This window comes from Hippopotamus amphibius, chromosome 5, assembly GCF_030028045.1.
Source record: "Hippopotamus amphibius kiboko isolate mHipAmp2 chromosome 5, mHipAmp2.hap2, whole genome shotgun sequence".
In the NCBI taxonomy this organism is placed as follows: Eukaryota; Metazoa; Chordata; class Mammalia; order Artiodactyla; family Hippopotamidae; genus Hippopotamus; species Hippopotamus amphibius.
This window is the reverse complement of record NC_080190.1, coordinates 34,430,411-34,456,691: the sequence shown is the minus strand read 5'-3', so window position 1 is coordinate 34,456,691 and position 26,281 is coordinate 34,430,411. Positions and strand designations below refer to the sequence as shown.

Sequence of the window (26,281 nt, the reverse complement as noted above, 5' to 3'; positions counted from 1 at the left end):
GCAACAATTACTTTAAGTTGCTTTCCTTGGAATCACAGGATCACTTTATCCTTTTTTGTTTGTGTAGTAAACTTTTTATTTTGGAATAATTTTAGATTTACATAAAGATTAAAAAGAAAATATAGAAAGTTCTTATATCCTCCTCACTTAGTTTTCCCTAATGTTAACATTTTGTATTATTCTGGACATTTATCAAAATTAAGGAAACAACATTGGTACATTACTATTAACTAAACTCCAGACTTCATTTGGGTTTCACCAGTTTTTCTACTAATGTCCTTTTTCTATTTCAGGATCTAGTCCAGGATGCCACATTAGTATTTCATTATCATGCTTCTTCGTCTTTATGGCCCTTCACATTTTCTTAATCTTTCCTTGGTTTTATGATCTTGACACTTTTGAGGAATACTGGTTAAATATTTTCCAGAATGTCCCTTAAAAGAGAAACTACCATTTATTTTCTGCCCTCAATATTTCTGACACCAACTGTGTAGGGTTTTTCCCACATTGATCAATTCTTCTACACCAGTTGGGTGTCCTATGATTCAGTTCAATTCAGTTCAGTTCAATTCAATTCAATTCAATTTTGACATTGTTTACTTGGAGTTATTGTCAGATCCTACAGGTTAAGGCCTCAGTCCCGCAAGACTGCCTCTCATTTCAGATACAAACAGAAGTCTGGGCTTTTAGTGCTTCTGGTCAACAGCCATAAGTTGGAGACGCCCATGACACCCTTCTTGGGTTTGATAATTTGCTAGAACTACTCACAGAACTCAGGAAATAGTTGACTTACTAGATTCCCAGTTTATTATAAAAGAATCCAATTCATAAACAGCCAGGTGGAAGAGACACGTAGGGCAAGGTATATGGGAAGGGACATAGAGCTTACAAGCACTCTCTGAGTTCATCATCCTCCTAACAGCATGGTGTGTTCACCAACTCAGAAGTTACCAACTCAGAAGTACTCTGAACTACTTCAGTTAGGATTTTTTATGGAGGCCACACTAAATAGGCACACTTGATTAAATCATCTCTCATCTCTCACACTTGATTAACTCAGTCTCTAGCACCTCTCCCCTTTCCAGAGAAATGGGGGGGCGGGGTTGAGCTGAAAGTTCTGACTCTGTAATTACATGACTGGTACCGCTGGCAACCAGTCCCCGTTCTGAGAATATCCAGGAAACTTCAATCACCAGTCATCTCATTAGCATACAAAAAAACACTTATTTCAGCCATTTCAAAGATTGCAAGAGCTGTGTGCCAGGAAATGGGCAGAGACTAAATATATATTTTTTATTATGTCACATCCTCAATTTGGGTTTGTCTGATGATTTCCTCATGACTTGGCTGGGGTTATGTTTTTTGGGGGAGGAATACCGTGGAGATGAAATACCCACTTTGTCTAAATTTGAGAAAATGTTTGCCAGGTTCAAGTCTGAATAACAACTGTAGTTTACTATCAGTTTTTCTTTTAAGTAAAAATAGTGTTCATGGTAACAGGGATTTATCCAGTTCACCACTTAATATAACTGAACATGTGCTTTTCCTCTAGACGTCATTGTACTTTCATGTGCAGCATAAGTCCCTTATGTGTATACTTTTTATCACATATAATATTTATGTTTCCTAATACGTCAACATTTAACATAATTATTAATTTTTACTGTTTCATCATAGACATTCCTAAGTGAAATTGGCCAACCTCCCCCCCCTTTTTTAATTTAAACTGTGAGTGCATGTCATGAAGAACACAGTGATTAGTAGTACAGTTTGGTGTCATTGCCTTGATTTGTGCTAGGGCATCAACAGTTTTATTCAGTATTGCTTTAGGAAAATTAGTGCTGATGTCAACATACTGACAAACTTTTAGCACTATTAGGACTATAGTTTTGACTTTGCAAACCTCATGAAACCATATCTGGGACACTGTGAGACTTGCTGCAGTATGGCTTATGATCTTTATCTCTATCACAATCTATTCTCAATGTTATGCCACTTTGAGCATGATGTAATAACCTTACAACAATATACTGCCATTCTCTCCCTTCTGATTTTGTTCTGTAAACCTCTCAATACACTGGTATTATTTTTATTTTAAGTAGTCAGATGTCCTTTTAAAAATAACTTTTATATCCTTGTCTCTTATTTGTGTCTTTCCTAAAATGTTTTCCATACTTACTGTTTTTGGTGCTTTTTATTTCTTTGTGTAGATTCATGTTTTCATATGATATATTTTTTTCTACCTGAAAAATTTCCTATAAAAGAAGGACAAATATTGTATGCTAACTCACATATACGGAATCTAAAAATGGTACTGATGAACTCAGTGACAAGAACAAGGACGCAGATACAGAGAATGGACTGGAGAACTCGAGGTGTGGGAGGGGGCGGGGGGTGAAGGGGAAACTGAGATGAAGCGAGAGAGTAGCACAGACATATATATACTACCAACTGTAAAATAGATAGTCAGTGGGAAGTTGTTGTATAACAAAGGGAGTCCAACTCGAGGATGGAAGATGCCTTAGAAGACTGGGGCAGGGAGGGTGGGGGGGACTTGAGGGTGGGGGGAGTCAAGGAAGGGAGGGAATACGTGTATAAAAACAGATGATTGAACTTGGTGTACCCCCCAAAAAAATAATAAAAAAAAAAAAAAAAGAAAGAAAAAAAGAAAAAAAAAATTTCCTATAAAATTTCCTGTCAGCAGGTCCACTGACAACAGATTCAGATTTTGTTTGTCTGAAAAGATTTTTATTGTGCTTTTATTTTTCAAAGATATATATATATATATATATATATATATATATATGTATATGTATAGGATCCTAAATCAACAGGTTTTCCCCCCATTATTTTATTATTTTTTTTCTTCCAGCAATTTAAAGATTTTCCCATTGTCTTCTGCTTTGCATAGCTTCAGATGAGTCTGAACATTCAGGTGTATATCCTGTGTATTCAGTGATGATTTTCCATTCTGGCTGGTGGGAATGTGAGTACTTCTCAGCCGTGGGTGAGCTCTGGGAACTGTTTTGCTTACCACACCACAGTAATTGTTCTGTTCCTGGATGTTGTTTTTTGCCCAGCCTTGTAGTGTTTCACCCTACACATGTACAGTTTGGTATTCAGCTAAAGACTCCAGAGGACTCCTGTGCAGATTTCTGGAGCTCTTTCTCATTGGAGTGCTTTCTTCTGTGCTACTCTGGCTTACAAATTCTGGCCCCCTTTGACCATTCCTACTAACAGCCAGGCTTTCTTCAGATTCTCCCTTCCTGCACTGGATGTCCAAAACTGCTCCCATGCAGAGTTGCAGAGTAATGGGATGATCGATAGGCTCACCTTGTTTGTTTCCCCTTTGGGATCACAGAGGTTGTTTTCAGCAGGAAAGCTGCTATGAATCACCCAGTCCACTAAGTGGGAATCTACCTATCTTTCTGAAGAATTTTTTGTCCAACATGTGTATATAACTTTTAGGACTGTAAATGGAAACCAGGTAGTTATTTGTTTCTAATTACATATTCAATTCCCATATATAGTAATATATTAAGAAATAGTGTCTTTTTATTCAGAACTGTTTGCATACAACTTTGATGTCAGTATGTTCAGCATCACTGACCACTCTTGTGGTCTTTAACCCCAGACAGAGCACATCATCGTCACTTTCGTCAAAGTTGTAGGAGATATAGTGCTTTTTAAGTGTATTATTTTGTTACTAGAAATTCTGTCTCAAGCCACAAGTTTCCAGGTACATTACATTTTTTCTTTTATTTGTTCTATGAGTATAAAATTATGATCTCTACCACCTAATCTCTTACTGTATTATTATTCTTCAAGGTAATGTTTAAAAAACTATGATAGTTTGCTATTGAATGGTTATACCTCTGGGAATCCTTCATTACTTTGTGTCCATTTTCTTCTGTTCCTATTCCAATTTAACAAAGCCACAACAACAAAAAAAAACCTATCGAACAAAAACATCTTCCAAACTAGCAGTGACTGAGATAATTTCAGGATAATGCATCTTCTCCAAATTTTGCTTTGCTGTTCAAATTAATAGAGAGAGAGCACCCATGATATGAGAGGTGTTCTTAAGCAAATGTACTTCCTCTTTCCTAGGAGATTATTTTGAGGAAAAATATCTTTTTTGTTTATGTGAATCCGGTATTTCTTTGCCTTGGAATTATAAGTAATTTTTTCTACCTTATGCTTGTGGAGATGATAGCAATTGCCTACCATCTTTTGATCAGATTTAGAATTAATTGCCTGTTTTACTCAAATTTTCTTACAGTAGCTAGAATAAATTATCCTACAGATATTTGCCAGCCTGCCCGTAGCATTGGTCTCATCTTCTATTCTAGTTACCCCCATTAAATAAACATGTTTCATAGAACAATATTTTGAATGGAAGATGAAGAATAAGTTAAATTTAAAAAAAGAAACAGTCTTCATTACCAAAACCCATAAAAATACATTCCCTAAGTTAAAAGAAAAACAGAAATGCCTCTTGTCTTAACATTTGGTAGGTAGCTCCCAACAACTCATAAAATAAGTCAGTTAAAACTGACCTTGGAAATTCCTTGGCAGTCCAGTGGTTAGGACTCTGCGCTTTCACTGCTGAGGGCCTGGGTTCAGTCCCTGGTAGGGGAACTAAGATCCTGAGCTGCGCAGCAGCATAGCCAACAACAATGATGACAACAACTGGCCTTTGTTGGCAGGAATGAGGTAGATTGATGCAATATTTCAAACAGTGAATGTACTATAGCTAGCATTATTTACTGATTTCCTTGGACTATGATATTTCCAGTTGCTTTTAATATTGTAAACTTTCTTTATAACTTATAAAATTATCAATTTTTTGTTCCTTATTAAACTTCTCTAGAAGGAACATACAGGGGATTTTTTTGGCATGACACACATATATTTAAAGTGAAAATGACTTCAGGAATTTCTCCCATGAGATATTATCTGGTTATATTTTTAAATGAAGTCTTATCATGTATATTAACTACTTATCAATAACATGAACACTATTTTCTCTCTGTATTGCCCTCGATTCATTTAAGAATTATGTGATTTTCCTCAGCTACAGGGATAGGCCCTAATTAAGTTTAACTCATTGATAAAGCTTATTTCTCAGGTCACTGTGTTGTGTGTTGAATGGGGTGTTTACTGGGACCTTCCAGGAAGGATGCCTTCTTTTTCTTTTGTGAGAGTTATTAGAAGAGCAACCAGAGGATCTTTGAAAGTTATGCTATAGGGATGTGACAACTGGCATTGCTACAGTCATTTCTCTGAGTGACAAGCCAGCCTCCAGATGAAGCCCACATATGGAGGAAGGCATAGCTGAGAGAGTGGTAGAGAAGTGGAGTCTCTGACTGGTGCTGTGAGCCTCTGGGTTAAACAGAGACCAAAGTTAGCTAAATATATGGAATATTAGTGCTGTGGTCTGATACATTTGCCTAAATATGTTTGATATCACTTTGTGATTAATTTTGAGGTACTGATATTTAATATTTAATATTTCTAATATAATTCATAATTTTAATCATGTTAGAATACCATCTTAAGTTATTTGGCAAATATTTAAGTCATTAGAGATGTATAAATCTATCCTATTTTCAGATAAGGATGGATTGATACCATGTTTTAAGCTTTTTAAATAATTACTCTAGGAATTTAAAGCATTTTTATGCTAAGCATCTGTGATAGGAAATACTAGAATACAACTTCTTCTAGCATATGGAAAACAGTTGAGTGACAATTCTGTATAAAGCTCATTTGTAAGTAAATAAATGATATTTATGTACTTGCTTTTGTGTTCCCTTTCATATTGAACATGTACTTATTTAATTTTTAATAAAAGACTTTTCATTTTTTTATTCAGACTTTCAGTGGCTCTCCATTTTGTTCATCATGAATTCCAAATATTTTTGCCAGTGAAAGGCCCCATAATTTAGCCTATACTTTATTTCCCATCCTTTTTCATATTCAGTGAGATTAGTGTGTTTCCCTAATCCATGCCTTTGTTTGCCAGCTTGTTCTTCCCAATCCTTTCTGTCTGTGTAATTAATATCTATCATTTTTACCTCAGTTCTAATCCCAACTCTTCGGTAAAATCTTTTCCAGTTATCCACCATGATTATAAAGTGATCTCTCTTACAAACTACTTTATTTCTTGTAAGAAAAGTCAAACAATACTGAATAGTTTAACATAAGACAAAATGCCTTTCTTTTCTAATCCAGCCTTCCAGATTTTTGTTTGATTTTTCTTTTGGCAAGAATGCTTCAAGAATGATGGTATGTACTTCACGTTGTATCAGGAAACACATACTATGCGGTGGTGTTTTAAAATAATGTTTAGATGGATCAGTGATTGAGGTATTGTTAGCATGATCTTCCCATTCTAAAGTTCCCCATCAACCTCTCTCTGAATGATTTCATCTATCTCTTTATTTTAAATTGTCATGGATAGTAACTTGACTGTCTGCTAATATATAGTAAGATAATAGATCGTTAAAAGGCCAGGCCCTGGAGCCTACCCTGCCTGCAATTTATGACCTTCAGCAAGTGACTGCACATCTTTATGCCTCAATTTCCCCTACTGTAAATTAGGTGCCTCGCAAGGTTGTGTCAAGGATTAAATGTGTTACATGTTTAAAACAGTGCATGATACATTGTGTCAGTAAATGGTAGTTGTTATTATTAATATATTGATTTAGAACTTTTATTTTGCTGCCTATGTACTGGCATTTGTTTGCATGGAACATGCTTTATTGGATAGTATTCATTGCATTCTGTCTGGCAGTGAGACCAGGTCACATTGTGGGAAAACAGAGTGCCATTTAAGTGATAACAAACCTCATATGTATTTAGCATCTGTGGTTTTTAAGAAGAAAAACGTCAGCAGAAAAGGGGATTTGTTATACTTGAGTTTGTAATGAATAAAAGAAATATTGATCATAATTACATGTATATCCTAGATATTAGGAAAGAAAATTTCGAAAGAGAAAAAGAAATGAGTGACCCCAGGCTTTTGACACTGGAAGGCTATACGGTTCTTTGAAATGGGAGTTAATAAAAATGAACATACACAGTTCTAAGTAATTTGAGAAAGAAGTCTCTAAAAATCCAATGCAGTCATGCAAAAGAACTCTCAGATTAACAGCACAGATTTAATAGATGGAAGGGAAGATGTAGAACTAAAGACAGTTATAAAACAATAGTACAAACCATTATAAACAGTGGCAGGAACCATAAAGTAAGCTTGAAGTTTATAGAAAATGACTAAGTATAAATTGTTTTGTAAAGTAGTATCAAGTAAGATTAATCTTCAACAAGATTGTCAGATTTTTAAGAGGGATGGAACCATCAGTTCATATTTTGCGACTGTCAGATTAAGTAGGGAGAAACACTCTTTGAGTTACAAAAGATAAAAGAATTATAGGCCATGGTAGGAAAGCAGCTAGTTGGTAACTGAAACATTTGACCACTTTAAGTGCATTTAATTTTCTTCATTTAGATTAATGTCTTCTCTAGCTGCCAGTGGGCTCACGGATCTACTCATGAAATCAGTAATCTTTGAGAATATCATGACATATTTGTTATCTGGAGATGATCAAACACTACCTGGAAACTTTTTTTAGAAAGTGAAAAATGTGGGTTCTGGAAATGACAAGCAATAATTTTGTTACTGATCTTTTGCAAATTTCTAGAAATAAATTTCAGCAGAAGCTTGTGAACATTTATGAAAAAATGCTCAAATGTAGAAATTTAAATGTTTACCAAAAACATCATGTCAAATTAACTTCATTTCTTTTAAGAGAAATATCAATTCAGTTGAATGAGAAAAATACTGTAGTAGCAGTCTTTTAATTTTAGTGAAGTATTTGATAGTGTTTGGCTATATTTTTGGATAAGATATGTTGGTGAATCAGTGTTTCAATTTAGAGTAAATAGGTAGACTTATGGTAGTTAGATTCAGAATAGGATGATATCCAAAACCAGTGTTTGATTAGAGGTTCAGTGTCACCCTTGAGAGAGATCTTCAGAGCATTACAACACGATTATCTACTTCTTGTGTCAACATTTCCATCATTGATCTTGACTGAAGGTTTAGAAAGTAGGCTTATCTGCTGTAGATTATTCAAAGCTGGACTTGGATAACTAATACCATAGAAAGCAAGCGAGAGCGAGAATATCTTCCCAGAACCTTACTTAATTAACCTAGTACATTTATAGGTATATAAATCCCCTCTTTGTTACTTTCATACTTTACATATAATATTAATTCATAGTTTATATTGCTTCGGGGGAAAAAAAGTCACTTTTTTTGGTCTACCTTTTTACCAAATTAATGTATGAATTGTGTATATTCCTTATTATAGCATAATATCTTTAATGATAAAGATTTAATAATACAAACTGAAAATTGGAAAAGTCTCTGCATAAGTATATTTTTATCTACTCTAGGAATATGAAGCACGAACAGGGAGAACCTGTAAACCACCACTTCAGTGTTCAAGACGAAAGAATTTTGAATTTGAGCCACTCTCTACCACTGCCTTGATTCTTGAAGATCGACCATCGTGAGTATTCTAGTGATCATCAGGCACACTGTTTGTATTTTAAACTTAAATTTAATTTCTCTCATTACTATTTCATTTAAAAGATATCAAGAAATTAGATAAAGAAATGGGTTTGCTAAAAAAAAAATTTTTAATTCCAGCAGTGAATCCTAACACTAGGGAACAGTTGTTGATCTCCAAGTTTTGTACATATTTTCTAGAAATCTCTATGAACCAGTGCATGAAACACAAAATATTGGCTTTTTATATTTCTTCCTATTTCAACCTTCCTCTGCCTTATCTTTTTTTTTTTTTTTAATATTTATTTATTTAATTTGTCTGCACCGGGTCTTAGTTTCAACACGCAGGATCTTTGTTGCAACATGTTTTTAGTTGCGGCATGCAAGATCTGTAGGACTTAGTTGCTGCATGCAGACTCTTAGTTGTGGCATGCATGTGGAATCCAGTTCCCTGACCAGGGATCAAACCTGGGACCCCTGCATTGGGAGCACAGAGTTTTACCCACTGGACCACCAGGGAAGTCCCCCTTATCTTTTTTTTTTAATTGAAATATAGTTGATATACAATATTATGTATCGGGGAAAAAAAGTGACCTTTGTCTATCTGATCTTTTTACCATTAATTTATGAATTGTATATATTCTTCATTATAGCATAATATCATTGATATAGATTTAATAATACAAACTTAAAACTGGAAAAGTCGCTGCATAAGTATATTCTTATCTACTCATATTACTACATAATAATTTGACATACATACATTATGAAATGATCACAATAAATCTAGTAACCATCCATCCCAATACAAAGTTATTACAATATTATTGACCATATTCTTTATGCTGTATATTATATCCCTGTGACATATTTATCATATAACTGGAGGTTTGTACTTCTTAATCCCCTTTACCTATTTTGCCAATCTCCCTACCCTCCTCTGCCTTATCCTCACATGATAGAGCAGTTATTTTTCCTTTCTTAACATTTAATATGCACTTAAGATGTATTTGTCTTTTTTGCCTTTTATGCTATACAACTACTGAATGTCAACCCAGGAGAACACCTTAAATTATTCCCTTCCCATTTTTGCTCTTTCCATCCTAGCCTTCCACAAAGCTGCTGTTCTTTAAAATATAGTCTCTGATTTGTTATCAAACAAAACACATCTTCCCGAAAGCAAGACCACTTGGTCCTTACCTCCTTTTTCCCTGTTTGGGCTCTCTGGACCTAAACTTTTTCTTCTTCTAGATTTCTCTTTCCTTCCAGTATAAAAATTCCTAATTTTCTTTGGTCATTTTCCTGTCTGTGGCTTTTTCCACCTGTTATCCTGATGAGCATAATAAAAAATCTGGAACCAAACAGGCAGAGGTTGAATATTTTTAAGACATTGTGAGAGAAGAAAGGCTGAACATAAGTATATTATTTTTTTATTCTTTATGTTACATTTCTTCATACTAAAGAATTGTGATGCCAGTACTCTTCTTTTAGGATTTGGTGAATATGTCCATATTCATTTTTCATTGGTATAAAAAAAGCTTTTCAGAAATTTAGTTATGAGAACACTTCAAAGTTTTATTTCAGTCTTGCTGCCAGAGAGAATGAACCAGGCCCATTCAAAGAGTGGTTAAATAAGCAAGGAAAGAATACCTGGCTGAAGATCCTTAGACTCTTGACTGACTGACAGCTCAGTGGTAGATAGCTAAATTCCCAGAAGAACTTTCTTAAACTTGTTAGAATTCATCCAAAATAGATTAAGCTTTTTATCAGGAATGATAATTTCCCTTCAGAAGGAGTTTATAAAAATACTATGCAAAAAGTTCTGTTCTAGACAGTGTTTGGGATAAATATTTCTTTACACCTTACTCTATTTTATAATCAAACTTGTCTTTTAAAGCCACGCCTTCATGCCTTTGCTCATGTTACTACCCTCATTTGGAATGCAGTTATCCTATTTCTACTTCTCACCTACGTAATCCTTTAAGGATAAGGCTCTTTCCTTTCAAGTCTTTGTTGACTTCTTCAGCCTTCAGTGAATTCTTTTACTTTCTGAATGCTTTCAAGACTTTCCTCTATGAATTTTCATGAATTAGATTTTCATGAATTAGATTATGGTATTCTTTGGGGTTTTCATGAATTAGATTATGGTATTCTTTGGGGTGGTTTTCCTCATGTTCCATCTGTTTGGGGTTCATTGAGCTTAATGTGTTGGTGCATTTATAGTTTTCTTTTGATTTTGGAAAAGCTTTAGCCTTCATTTCTTCAACAGTTTCTTTGTTCTGCCCTCCCTCCTTTCTTCTGAGATGTCCATTAAACATATATTATGTTACTTGATATTTTCCCATGTCCCATAGCTCATTTGTGCTTTTTTTTTGGGGGGGGGGGGGTATATTTTTTTCTCTCTGTCTCTCATTTTATATAGTTTGTTATTATTGTATTGTAAAGTTCACTTTTTTTTCTCCTGCAGTATATAATTTGCTGTCAATCCCATCTTTTGAATTTATCATTTTAGAAATTTTCATCTGTAGACGTTTGATTTGGATCTTGAATTTCTCTTATCATGCTCCTGCTTTCTTCCACCTTCTTGAGTATATTTATAACAGCAGTTTTATCACCCTTGAGTTATAATCCTGTTTTCTGACATTTCTGCACTGTTTCTGCTGATTGATTTTTCTTCTCATTATGGTTTGTATTTTCCTGATTCTTTACATACCTGGCAGTTTTTATTGGATACCAGATATTGTATTTTTACATGGTAGGATATTGAACTTTTTTGTATTCCTTTAAATATTTTTTTGGTTTAGTATGCAGTTAAGTTATTTGGAATTGGTTTGATCCTTTTGATCTAATCATTGTTAGGGTGCTTCCAGAACAACCTTTAGGGCTAATTTATCCTTACTACTGAGGCATTACCCCAAGGACTCTACCTGATACCCTATTAGGAAGTCTTTCTACTTTGACGGGCCAGTTCAGTGTGATTTTGAAAATATTCCACCTATTTCTTTCTGGTGTGTCTTTCCCTGGCTACCATAGTTTAATCACACGCATGCATAGATCAGTGTTCAGCCAAAGCCTCTGGAGCTCCCTTCTCTCTGGTACTCTGTTATGCAAATTCTAGTTGTCTTGGACTCCCCAACTTCAAACTCTAATGTTTCCTCAACTCATCAACACTGATGGGCTCTGTTTTGGCACTGCCTCCTGCCACTGAGACTCCAGGCTGTAAGATCAGGCACTTTCAGGGTTACCTTGTTTGTTTCCTTTCTCCCAAGGACCACTGTGTTGTGCTGCCTGTTGTTCAGTGTCTTAAAAACTGTTGTTTAATATATTTTATTCATTTTTCTAATTGAGGCAAGAAGATAAACCTGATCCCTCTTATTCCGTTATGGCCTGAAGCAGAAATCTTAACCTTTATTCCTCCCTGCTACAACATAACTGAGGAATCTGACTAACTTAAGAAGCGAAAAGTAGAATGTATAATTTGAAAATTTGTCACATACCTTTCCCCACCTAGCCTTTTGAAAATAATTTTAAAAACTGATTCCAAAAACTGGACATTATTATGACATATTTGGATGTGTAGTAATATTCAAATGTTTCTTTTGCACAGTCATTTATCTAAATCACTGGCTCTGTGAAGCCTTTGATTTTATAAACCAAAATACTGTATAGTATAAGCAAGTAGCTGATGATCAAATTTTTATTTAGAATGTTATCTTAAATTTCTAATAAAGTGGAAAGCATTTTGTTATAAAAATATACCTGCACTTACATTATGATCCAAGAAGTCTACTCCTAGGTATTTACCAAGAAAAAATGAATGCAGATAGCCACACTTGAAATGAATATTTATAGTAATTTTTATTCATAGTAGCCCCTACCTGGAAACAATCTAAATGTCTGTCCACATGGGTAAATGGAACATTATTCACCAGTTAAAAGGAATAGATTACTAATACACAGAACAACGTGGATGAATATCAAAAATGGGCTGAGCCAAAGAAGCCAGGCACAAAAGAATCTATATGAAATTCTTTAAAGGCAACTAACTAATCTGTAGTGATAGAAATCAAATATGTGATTGCTTAAAGTAGGAGGTAGGTAAGTATCAAGTGTAAAGGAGTCAAAAAGAAACTTTGTGGAATGATGGGAACATTCTGTATCTTGATTGGTGCGTTGTTTGTACAGGTATATACATTTGTCAAAACTTATCAAACCGTACTCTTATAATATGTTCTGTCCATTTTGTTGTGGGAAATTATACCTCCAAAAATTTGAGTAGGGACTTCCCAGGTAGTCCAGTGGTTAAGACTCCGCGCTGCCAATGCAGGGGGCCCGGGTTTGATCCCTGTGTGTAACAGCTAAAGATCCCACATGCCATAACTAGACCCAGCACAGCCAAATAAATAAATAAATATTTTTTTTAAAAAGTTGACTAAAAAAAAGAAAAACTATGGTAAGTGGGTTTTACAAATAACCTAGGATTATTGGCTGAAATTGGACATGTTTCAATGATATATAAACAAATGTATATGATATATAAATATATATATACACATATGTACAACAAATATTAACAACCTGGATTCTGATTCTTTTCTAAGATGCATAGTTCTTTTCATACTTTCTTTTTTTTTTTTTAATATTTATTTTCTTTTTTATTTATTTTTTTGGCTTAGTCAGGTCTTAGTTGCGGCACGGGGGATGTTCCTTGAGGCACATGGGATCTTTCATTGCGGCAGGTGGCCTTCCGTCTAGTTTTGGTGTGCAAGTTTTTCTCTTTCTGGTTGTGGTGTGCAGGTTCCAGGGAGTGTGGGCTCTGTAGTTTGTGGCACATAGGCTCTCTCGTTGAGGTGTGCGAGCTCAGTAGTCGTGGCACGCAGGCTTAGTTGCCCCACAACATGTGGGATCTTAGTTCCCCAACTGGGAATAAAACCTACGTCCCCTGCATTGGAAGGCAGATTCTTTACCACTGGACCACCCAGGGAAGTCCCATCAACCTTATACTTTCTTAATGTATGAAATGTGAAGGTTAGGTTAGAGATTATTTGTATCTGGCTATAAAAAGAAAAGAAATCAATAAACTTAAGTTAGTCTTTTAAAACTTGACTTAAATTTTTTTTTTCCCTCAGAAATCTTCCTGCCAAATCTGTGGAAGAAGCTTTACGTCACCGGCAAGAATATGATGAAATGGTGGCTGAGGCCAAAAAACGAGGTATAAAATTTAACTCCAGTTGGTATATTTAATTTATTGATGTCAATAGGAAATTAATTTCAACAAGATGGAAGATGGTGAAATTGACCAAGGCTGTCTTTAAGATGATGCTGATTTCTTATTTTTCTAACTAAATTTGTTTTTTTTTAAGAACTTTTGGGATATAATTGACATACAGTAAACTGCATAAATTTGTTCTTAAAGAGAAATAAAATTCTAGGTTTTTATTTTTATTATGAATTCTATGATTCATACTAGAATCGTAGTTTTTCTGTCAGTACTTTTACAAAACTAATATGGAGAGAAAGGCAGCAGACTATCTATGAGAGTCTTGTAATTGTGTCATAAACCTGGGACTACTAGTACCTTAATTTATAAGTGAAAATATTATTCATGAACCTATTCATAAAAATCACTTCTTTTTTCACTAGGCTTTTTGTATTTTATAATTTAATAATTTTAACATTTTACAACTTTTTATATGGTTATGAGGATATGATTTGGAAGTAAAATTTGCTTTTGTGACTTAACGAAGTTTCTCTAGAGTCTCAGTTGTGTCATTTGGACAGACACAGAAATGTATAGTCTTATGTGTATAAATTCACACATTTATTCATTCATTCTCTCTCCCAACCAAAAATAAAACATAAGGATGACTTAACAATACTTATTTACTAAGTACTGTTAGTTCAGGATACATTTTTAGAAAATATTATACAGTTATATATATGTTTAGACATAAGCTTCATTAACAACTCATATTTTTTCCTTTGACTTAAGTGAATGGAATATTGTAATAGTATACAGTTCTACTTTGTGGCACAATCTTTCTAAAAGGCGTAATTATTTAAACATTGGTTGAGTTTATTTTACTATAAAGAACTTGAAATATTTCTAGCATCCCCAACAAATTTTAATTGACTCTTAACACTGCCTTTACTATTTGATTAATATTTAAGATGGTTATTGATAAATTAGATGATTCTAACAGCCTGATATAAGTAACATTGAATTGGGAAATCAGAAGGTCAAAACTTTAATCCTGTTTGATACTACTTGGATATGACACTCTAAATAGACCTAATGTTAGTTTCCTCCTCTGTGAAGTGTGGTGTGTGTATTGGGGGAAGAAGAGGGGTGGAGGGCAGGTTGACTAGATCTGGGTTTTCATGCCCCTCAGTCAATACTATTTTTTTTTTATAAAGCAGTGGAACCCTCTCCAAAGGAATCTTACTTAGAATCTGAATACATAAATAAAGTGGAGCTGCTTACTTGCATCCTTAAGATGGCTTCTGAATTATATGTGAAACACAATTAGAAAACAGTTTAGCTAACTGATCTCTGAAGTCCCCAATGGTTCTAAAATTCATTCATTGTCTGTATATATACTTCTCTATATTTGAGGCATCTCTTATTCCAAAATTGTGACTTCTGATCTTCAGAGGGGTGTTGTGTGTATGTGTGTATGTTAGAAGGATTTTAAAATTTCAATCTAATTAGTAAACTGAAACATCATACTAAAAAGGGTTCACTGTTGGCAAAATCATTTTTTAATGTCATGTGGTTTTATGTGAAGAAAGTCATAAACCCCTTGTATGAAAAAATGGTATTGGTTAGTTGCCCACTGTTTATTTTTACATAGTTAATTCATGAAAAATTTCAGTTCATTGATTGATAAAGTATAAATAGACTGTGTGGTATAGTAATCTATTTAAATTATTTTTCTGAGCTTTGTTCCATTTATTTTTGTAGAATAGGAGAGGTTATTTTAAAATTATGTTAATCAAGTTCATTTTCTTTCTCATTTTTCCTTCTTTCCCTCCTTTCCTCTTTCTCTTTTTCCTTTCCTCCCCTTCTTCCCTTCTTCCTTTCTGTTATCAGAGTATTCTTTTTGAGAAACCCTTTTTTGTAGACTTAGGTAGACGGGGAAGGGCATTTTGATTTAGCTCTTCTTATATTAAAATAATTTTTACTTGTTTAAAACAGAAATTAAAGAAGCACATAAAAGAAAAAAAATAATGAAAGAACGATTTAAACAGGAAGAAAACATTGCAAGTGCAATGGTAATTTGGATCAATGAAATACTACCCAATTGGGAAGTAATGTAAGTAAGCAGACCTTTCCTGAATTTCAGTCTGTCTCCAAAGAGCTCATGTTTCCAATTTTATATTTTTATGACTTCCAGCATATATCTTATGTTTTGACTAAATTATGCTATCAACCAGTGTTTGAAAATTTTCAAGCTTATCTCTGTGCTTTGGTTTTGTAAATCCCTCAGTCTCTAATGCCTGCTTCCCTTACTGACCACCCTCTATGCCCGTCAGAATTTTACCTATCATTTGAGTCCCACCTGAAATACTAGTTGGTTCATGAAACTTCTGATTTCCTCAGTTACCATATTTTCTTAATTCTAACATGCCATCTATTGCAGGATGCACTGTTGATGTAATAGCAGGTTTTTTGGCAAAGAAAATATTAAATACGTACATTCATTGTAATATGCATTTATTAAATGTTAAATATTAAAGTGATTTTTAATATGCTTCTCTCATAATCAAGATAATATAATACTTATGATCTTTCCCTTCTGTAATGTCCCGTTATACTTTGAGAACTAATACACTTCTTGCCTTACTTTGCCTTTTATTTTTTGATAATATTTTTATACATGCCTTATTTTTCCTCTAGACTGGATAGTAGGAGATGTCTTCTGCAATGCCTTGTGTAGGATGTGCATTGGGAATTTGTTGAATATCAGCACAGTGTGACAGATACTATATTAGGCTCTTTACACAAGTAATTGCATTTGATTCTTATAACCTTTACTCCCATTTATCTTATAGGGAAGCTCAAAGACAGAAAGGTTAAGTGATTTGCCCAGGGTTGTACAATTAATGGGTGGTTAACCAGATTTGAACTCCAGTCTATCAGATTTTAAAGCCCACACTCCTTTTGTTTTTGCTACTAAATTGACAATGCATTTTTGTTCCTTTTATCCTGTTTTTTCATAATTGTCCCCATATTTCTGATTCTCTTACTGTATCCTTAGTATAAGTGGCAGTTATAGAAGGCAGTTCCCTTTAAATTGCTGTATATTTTTTTGGCTTTTTTTGCCTACATGCATGAACCCAAGGAAAGAGCGCATCACACATACTTAACTCTTTAGTTCTGAAAAATCATTCAGTCACTTGGCCATAGACTAGATAAACCATCATGCAACTAGTATTTTGGGTATAAAAAGTAACTTTCTCCTTTTTTCTCCCCCTTTAATTCTAGGCGTAGTACGAGAAGAGTTCGAGAATTGTGGTGGCAGGGATTGCCCCCTAGTGTTCGTGGGAAAGTTTGGAGTCTAGCTGTAGGAAATGAACTAAATATCACTCCTGGTTTGTATTCTATATTCAGTTACTCCCACAAATGCAAATAGCCATCTTCAGAGTTACAAAGCAGATTAGTAGATTGGTCATTTGAAAAGGCAGTACCATATATGTCATTTTAAGAGCATGCTTCATTCCCCATTCCCCTCTAAAACCTGGTGTAATTTAATCAGTAAGTTACTGTGTTTCATATTATATAAATAGGATTTGTGGCTTTTCCTTTAGTTTACAATTATCAATAATAATTGTGACATCTGAATATCTTAGCTGTAGGTAATTTCAAAAACTTCTGGGTCTAGATAACAGTAGGTGCATAAGCATATACAAGGGAAAATAAAATAGTCCGGTTGTGGAAAAGTTTCGTCTTTATTCAGAAAACCGTAAATATTGAGGGAAGGCTAGAAATTTCTCTTCCTACCTTTCTCCCCAAACCAGTCATTTTGAATTTTTTTATTTCAAAATTTTAAAGTTTAAAGAACAAAAAGAAGTAAGATTCACATTGTTTTTATTTTCTTAAGTTTCTTAAAACCTTGAAGCATAGGAGTAAAATATAGATAGGAATAAAATGTAGTATTGTTTTGATGAACTAAAAAAAATTAGATAAAATGAGAATAGTATGAAATAGGGTAAAATAATTATGGATAAACGATACTAAATGGTCTGTGTGATAATGATAATGCCAGATAAGGCACCACAGAAAGACTGAGGGACTCTAGTATAATAATGTAAATAATATATTGTTACTTAAAATTTTCTATTTACATATTTATTGAAAAAAAGTCAGGCAGTAGTAAAGTACAAGCTGCATATTTCTTTCCCCTATTCCACCCAAATTTCTGCTCTTGATCCTATTATAAATACAAGTTAGCAATTTGGTGTATGTTCTTCCAGATCTTTTTTCTATGCACATAAAAAAGTGTACATCTGTATAGGGTAATTTTTAAGCCTTCTCTTTCTTCCTTTTATTTTTTTCCCCACAAACTATCTGAACATCCCTCTGTGTCTGTGCATACAGGTGTACTTTTACATACTGTAGTTGCACTGTATTCCACGATTTGGCTGTACTATAATTTACGTGTATTTAACCATTTTCTTGGTGATCGCTGAATCAGACACTTGTGTTAAAACAACATGGGGACTTCCCTGGTGGTCCAGTGGTTAAAGACTCCAGGGTTCCAATATAGGGGGTGCAGCTTCGGTCCCTGGTCGCATAACTAAGATCCTACATGCCCTGCAGTGCAGCCAAAAAATAAATAACAAAAACAAATAACATCAAGGTACTGTTTGCTCCTTAAATTGATTAAAGTGAATGACAATTACCTGCAAAGAGTATGACTGAAAATAATTTAGAAATATTTACCAAAAATACCAAAAAATAACACTTTTGACCCATTTATTCCAGTTCTAACACTCTAAGTAAATAATCAGGATTGAGTACAAAGACTTTTCTCCAAGGACATTCATTACATCAATCAGCATTATATATAGTTGTTCAGAATTTATAACAGAAATCTAAATGTTTAGTCTTAAAAGTGATGCCAACTTTGAATAGCATGATCATGTATAGTTTATAAAATTGATTTTCACAAATATCCTGTAATGAACATGTCATTACTTCTTTTTTCAATTAAAAAATGAGAATTTAAGGGAAGAATTGAGTTTTAAATTAAGCTCAGAAAAGGTATTGTGTTGTCTTAAAGTCCTAGGAATCAGTTTTATATACAGGTGAAATGATGAAGTATTGGTGGCTGTTTGAAGTTTTGTTTGCAATTTTGTTTTGTTAAGAACTTTGGCTTTACAGTTTTAGGTATCCAGATAACTTAGACATTAAAACATTGGTTAAGTTAGTATTAATCTTTTGTGATACTCTAATCAAAAAGTTATTTTTTAAGCTTGAAATTTATAAAGTTTGTAAAATAACTGAGTCATTTATTTTCAAAGTAATCTTAGCTTCTGTCTACTAAACAGTTATGTATTCAGGAGTGAAATGCATACTCATTCTCTTCTTTTTCATTAGTGGTAGGAAGAAAGCTAAATTTCAGTGGAAGTAAATTTACTTTTGATAACTTTGTTTACTTTCAGGGGCTCTAAGTTTGACACTTTTTCTTTTGTATTTGTTTTAATCATGAAATTTATTCTCTGTTAGAGAATAGCAGCTAAGAATAGGGGTTCTAAAGTCAGTCAAGTGTGGTTCAAATCTTGGTTCCACTATGTATTAGGTTTGTGACCTTGGGCAAATTACTTAACATCTAGAGGTCTTAGTTTCTTCATCTGTAAATGGGGATAACATGCTTGGCTACCTCAGAGGGGTGTTCTAACAGTTATCTGTAGTGATGAATATAAAATTATGGTGAGAGTAAAGTTTACCAAGAATGTATACAGTGTTATTACTGTCAGAAAACGAGAAAGCGAAACACACTGATCTCAAAACATTCTCTGCTCAAGTCCAAGATACTTCCTCAAGTCTGCTTCAAGCTCTACATTTGTAGATACAGAATAAAATGTGTGGTATGTCCAATCAAGCATGGAACTGAACTGAGGTGCAGGTCTTCTTACTATAGATAAGCACTGTAACTCTTCTTTAGAGAGAGATCCTTTGATGTTTGAAAATGCATTGCCACATATTTATTATTTGGATTAATTTTGTGACTTCCAAAGGTGATATATTTACTTGATGAGCCTTCCTTCTTCCAAGACAGTTTTGAAATTTGAGTAGAATAGTGAAACTGGACCTAGCTTGGAATCAGTTTGAAATGAAAAAGTGCAAACCTCAGTTTGATAACTACAAAAATTTATATATATATAATCTAAATTTTAAATTATATCTATGTCTTATATCAAATAATTGATGGAGTTGGGCACAAATAATAGAAATTTTAAGTTTTTTGTTCTTTTTAAATTTCTTCTTTCCAAACCATGAAAAGTGAACAGAAGGGAGAAGAGATCAGAATAGTAAGAGTCTATTTGAAATGTAAAAGTAAGCTATTTTATAATGATCAGGTTCTTGGCAATATGTTTTATGTATACTTTTTATGGTACAGTCATACATTGGGATACTGTGAAGTTGTTTAAAAAAAAACTAAAGCAGATTTATTCTACTAAGATGGAACAACTTCCATTGTGATAAAGCAAGATGCAAATCAATGCATATAATATGTTGCCACCTTTTTTTTTTCAAAAGGAAAATATATATGTATATGCTTGTGGATACATATTTTTGTCTTCACGGTTTTGGTAAGCACAGAGTGCGTTGGAGGGAAGGAAATTTATTTTTCACTCTATACTGTTTTGTACTTTTTGAATTTTTTTAAAAAATGACATTCATGTATTACCTTCAAAAACAAGTACATTTTATATTTTTATTTTTTAATTAAAAACAAATTTTGGCCGCACCATGCAACTTGCCGGATCTTAGTTCCCTGACCAGGGATCCAGCCCATACCCGCAGCAGTGAAAGCACAGAGTACTAACCACTGGACCACCAGGGAATTTCCTAAATACATTTTTTAAAATTAATCAATGAATTTATTTATTTATTTGTCTGTGCCAGGTCTTTAGTTGCGGCATGTGGGGGATCTAGTTCCCTGACCAGGGATTGAACCCGGGCCCCCTGCACTGGGAGCACAGAGTCTTAACCACTGGACCACCAGGGAAGTTCCCATAAATACCTTTTTTTTTAAGATTTTTTTTTTTATGTGGACCATTTTTAAAGTCTTTATTGAATTTGTTACAATATTGCTTCCGTTTTATGTTTTGTTTTTTTGGCCGCAAGGCCTACGGGATTTTAGCTCCCTGACCAGGGATCAAACTCACACCCCCTGCATTGGAAGGTGAAGTCTTAGCCACTGGACCACTAGGGAAGTCCCCTAAATACATTTTTTAAAGAACATTAATGGAAGTAAAATGTCTTCTTGGTATTTTGGACAATATATAAATGTTAGTATTTAGGCAAGAAGTACTTTTTGCTGTTTTGTCATTGCAATTTACTATATTTATTGGCTGCGTTGGGTCTTCGTAGCTGTGCACAGGCTTTCTCTAGTTGCGGTGAGCGGGGGCTACTCTTCATTGTGGTGCGCGGGTTTCTCATTGTGGTGACTTCTCTTGTTGGGGAGCATGGGCTCTAGGTGCTCGGGCTTCAGTAGTTGCAGCACGTGGGCTCAAGAGTTGTGGCTCACAGGCTGTAGAGCGCAGACTCAGTAGTTGTGGCGCACAGGCTTAGTTGGTCCGCAGCATGTGGATCTTCCCAGCCCAGGGCTCGAACCCATGTCCCCTGCATTGGCAGGCATATTCTTAACCACTGCACCACCAGGGAAGCCCTATTTTTATGTATTTTTAAATATCTGTAATGGTTAGAAAGTAGAAACAATTAAAATTTGAGAATTGATAAAAAATTTCAGTTTCTTTTCTTGAAGTTTTAATGCGATGCTGTATGTGAAAGCACAGAGTGGTAGTCTCAAAAAATGTTTGGGGGCTCCCCTGGTGGCATAGGCGTTAAGAATCCACCTGCCAATGCAGGGGACATGGGTTCGAGCCCTGGGCTGGGAAGATCCCACATGCCGCGGAGCAACTAAGCCCGTGCGCCACAACTACTGAGCCTATGCTCTAGAGTCCAAGAGCCACAACTACTGAAGTGCGCACGCCTAAAGCCCATGCTCCACAACAGAAGAAACCACTACAATGAGAAGCCCGTGCACCACAGCAAAGAGTAGCCCCTGCTCACTTTCTCACTGCAACTAGAGAAAGCCTGTGCACAGCAAGGAAGACCCAATGCAGCCAATTAATAAATCAATTAATTTCAAAAAAAGTGATTGGGCAATTAAAGTAAAAAGAACAGAGTTGAGATTTTTGTATGTAGGGCTTCTGGTGAAATGTGTGAAGTTTGATAGCTTTGGATAGCTTAGGTAGCCTTAGATAGCAATATCATGATGGAGAAACCAGTTTCAAGAGAGAAGGAAAGCAAGAAGTAGCATTTGCATTTATTGAGGGTCTGTAAGGTATCAGGAGCTGTATGTAAATTATCGTATTTAATCATCAGTAACCCCAAGGCTAGGTGTTGTTTTTCCACAGTTTTCAGATAAAGAAAGCCAAGTTCCAGAGTGATCAAGTACCTTTCTTGAAGTCCTACAGGTAGTAAGTTGCAGAGCTGGAATTTGAATCTAGATCTGACTGACTCCAAGAAAATCATGTTTGTGCTGTTCTGCAGTGATCCTTCTTTAGCAGAACCATCTCTTCCTGCCTCTTAACATTTATTCTGTATTGTAGCTATTTGGATGACCACTCTGCAGTATTTTCTTTGCTATATCTTTCTGGTTGTGTAATGAATAGTTTTGGTAGGATCAAGTACTTTAATTTGCCACATTTTTGATGCCTGCTACATAAGAGAAATCTGACCTTATAATAGGATTTTTCTCTTTATTTTTAAGTAAGAGTAAAAATAGAAATATTTGGGTAAGTTTCTTTCCTATTATTTATGAATTTTTATTCTCCCCCCCCCCCCAGAACTTTATGAAATCTTCCTCTCAAGAGCAAAGGAAAGGTGGAAAAGCTTCAGTGAAACAAGTTCAGAGAATGATTTAGAAGGTATGGTGTTTTTTTGTTGTTAATAAAAATTTCTCAAATCCAGTTATGGGACTTTCCTGGTGGTGCAGTGGTTGAGAATCTGCCTGCCAGTTCAGGGGACATGGGTTCCATCCTGGTCCGGGAAGATCCCACATGCCATGGAGCTGCTAAGCCCATGTACCACAACTATTGAGCCTGTGCTGTAGAGCATGTGAGCCACAACTACTGTACCCACATGCCACAACTGCTGACGTCTGTGTGCCCTAGAGCCCGTGTGCTGTAACTACTTAGCCCACATGCCACAACTACTGAAGCCCATGTGCTCTAGGGCCTGCATGCCACAACTGCTGAGCCCACATGCTGCAACTACTGAAGCCTGAGCACCTAGCACCCATGCTCCACAAGAGAAGCCACCTCATTGAGAAACCCATGCACTGCAATGAAGAGTAGCCCCCACTTGCCACAACTAGAGAAAGCCTGTGCATAGCAATGCAGCCAAAAAAAAAAAAATCCAGTTGCTGAGATATTAGTGTGATTTTTACAGTGTGTCAGGAACTGTAGTAATTCTTTACATACATTATCTCCTTTAATGTTAATAGCCCTTTAAGTAAATGGTATTATACTGAATGATATAAGAGGAAACTGAGGCTCAGAGTCATTAACTTGGGAACAGTGAAGTTGTAATGTAAACCCAGGTTGTTGGACGCCAGAGTCCAGGATTTAATCACAACAGTAAGATTAATGGGTTGCAGTATTTTTACGCCAGCTATTACTTAACTGAAAGATAGATGATCTTCACACCTCACTGTAACCTCTTGTCTCCCCTGACTCTCACTGACTTTCATTCATTCCCTAATGTATTATTTATAATCCTTATTGTGCCTTAATCTTTGTTCATTTAATCCACACATAGACCTCATCTTTCCCTCCACTCTCATCAGTTTTTTTTCCTAATCATTTTGACGAAAACAGGAAGACTTTTTTTTCCTGTCAGTTTATTAAGTTTAGGTAAATTTATTCAGTTATCTCTTGCCCTTGAATAATGGGGAGCTATTTATCTGCCATTTACTTTTCTTTCTACTTCATAGAAAGCAAATTTTTCTCTTGCTTATAAGTAAAACTCTAAAAATGAACATGGTTTAGGGTAGAGAAATGGTGCATATCTCATAGTGGTTTTCTATAAGTATGTAAACAACTCTGTTGGATTCCTTGAATACTCTTTTTTCTAATTTAGAAAAGTGAACAGTAGGGTGGGGAAAACTGACTAAACAAGGTTAGAGAGATTTTTTAATAAATATATATATATTTATATAATATACATATTATATATATGTATTTATTTGGTTGCACCAGGTCTTAGTTGCCACAGGTGGGCTCCTTAATTGTGGCACATGGGCTCTTTAGTTGTGGCATGCAAACTCTTAGTTGCAGCATGCATGTGGGATCTAGTACCCTGACCAGGGATTGAATCCAGGCCCCCTGCATTGGGAGCTCAGAGTCTTAACCACTGGGCCACCAGGGAAGTCCCTAGAAAGAAGATTTGATTTGCAGAAGGGTTAATGTAAGTATCATCCCAAGACCTATTAGCTATGTCAGCTATTTGTGGGAAACTAAAAGTGCAAAGAAAAAGATATAGGAAGTTTTCATTGGCAGAGCCTCAGCCTGAGTTTTTAAACTCACTTTTATGAAATATTAGAAGCATAAGAATTATAATTATGAGCAGAGATATTTTGTCATGATTAAATAAATGGTAAAGGTTGTACTTTAGTAGAAATTAAATGTAAATGAAGAACTGTTTCAATCAGAAACACTGTTCTGTTTAAATTACTGATTTCTTATTTCCTGGGTGTTTATAATTTGTAGTTGTCATTAAACTGCTTTGGGCGTTATCTTTTCAATTATCACTTCTACCTCATCTTTCCTTCTAGGACTTCAATGACATGTATGTTAGACCATTTAACAGTGTCCCATAAGTCTCTTATATTATTTTTTAAAATTCTTTTTCGTTCTGTGCTTCAGTTTAGATGATTTTTGTAATCAAGTTCATGAATCCTCTCTTCTTTTATATCCAGTCTATTAAATACATCTGACAAGTCTTTAATTTCAGATATTACACTTTGTAATTGTGGAATGTCTACCTGGTTCTTTTATAGATTCTAATTTTCTGTGGAAATTATCTTTCATCCCACACATTTCCTCCATCATTTTCCTTATTTTCTTTAACATATTTATAATAGTTAATAGTCTTATTTGTTAATTCCATTCCTGGATCATCTGCAGGTGTGTTTCATATTGGCTGGTTTTTCCCTTGATTATATGTCATATTTTCCTGATTCTTTGCGTATCTTAAAATTTTAAATTTTATGTCAGTTATTATACATAAAAAAGGTATAAATTGAAGCTGATGTTTCCCCTGCAGAGGAAGTATGCTTTTTTCTGATAGGCCATTGGGTTATCACCTCAATTCAGTCAGTAACTGAGCTAGATTGGGCAAGATTGCAGCTTTAGATAGACTTAAGTTTATCTTGTGTTTCAAATTTGTTGATAGGAAGAACTGTCCTATTTTGACTACAGGCTCCCCTCTTCAATGAGACATTCTCCCAAGGGCCATGTTGCTTATGGGTGATTTCATTCTGTCTTTCCAGCCTGGCCTTCTGCACCACACTAACACTCAGCAAAAGTCCCACAGGGTAAAACCAAAGATACATTCAGGCTCCTCCAGGTCCTTTCTATCATGTTAGTCTTATGTGGCCATGAAAAGCTCTTCTGGTTTCTCTTTCCCCAAGCAGTGTACCTTTGTCTATGGCAGGCTCAATCCTGAGTCCATTCCCAGACTTGGCAGATGCCCCTAGGAAGAAAAACGGCCACTGGTTTCCACTCACCTAGGAAAGGAATGGCTCTTCTCTTTCTGGGATTTAAATCCTTTAGACCTCTTTCTGGACCCTCAGCAGTGAGAGCGCAGAGTCCTAACCACTGGACTGCCAGGGAATTCCCTCTTACACCTTTTTTAAAACGTAATATTTGAAATTTGTTTTTTTCCTAGTTGTTATTGTGGGAGCAATAGTCTTCCACTACCTTCCATGAAAGCTAGAAGCAGAAATCTGTCACCATAAAACTTTGATAAATGTATAGATAATTTCTTTTTATTAGAGGCTCTAAGCTCCAGCAAAAGCTGTGTGGCATTTCTTTAAATTTCTTGATTATTCAGGTTTTAACTTTAAGTAGCATATATGCTGTGTGATCATTTTGTGTTTATAAGATTGAACTTTGTATAGTCAAATAATCATTTCAGTTTTATCTACTTGGCAAATGCAGGTGTATCTGTTGCTGATCGGGAGGGCAGTCTGGAATTAATTAAGTTGGACATATCTCGTACATTTCCATCGCTCTACATCTTTCAGAAGGTAAGGGTTTCCAACCAGCTTGTAACAACTATTCTTTTTTTTTTAATCCAAGGGAACAAATTCTCTAAATGCATAGCTATTATTTTTTAAAAGGCAAAACTATAAAAATTGGAGAGCTTTATATAAAAAATGTAAGACTAGTAGGAAAATAGTA

The 26,281-nt window shown here is 34.9% G+C and overlaps 1 protein-coding gene across 3 annotated transcripts in view; it reads left to right on the top strand.

Moving 5' to 3' along the window:
* The window catches only part of TBC1D12 (TBC1 domain family member 12), a 90,473-nt gene that overhangs the window by 55,059 nt on the left and 9,133 nt on the right, over positions 1 to 26,281 (top strand). For all 3 annotated transcript variants that reach the window (XM_057735198.1, XM_057735200.1, XM_057735199.1), the window contains 6 exons: positions 8,464 to 8,579; positions 13,708 to 13,790; positions 15,777 to 15,894; positions 17,067 to 17,173; positions 22,664 to 22,744; positions 26,039 to 26,127. In XM_057735198.1, coding sequence (XP_057591181.1) covers positions 8,464 to 8,579; positions 13,708 to 13,790; positions 15,777 to 15,894; positions 17,067 to 17,173; positions 22,664 to 22,744; positions 26,039 to 26,127 — 594 coding nt within the window. The remainder of the gene's footprint in view (positions 1 to 8,463; positions 8,580 to 13,707; positions 13,791 to 15,776; positions 15,895 to 17,066; positions 17,174 to 22,663; positions 22,745 to 26,038; positions 26,128 to 26,281) is intronic.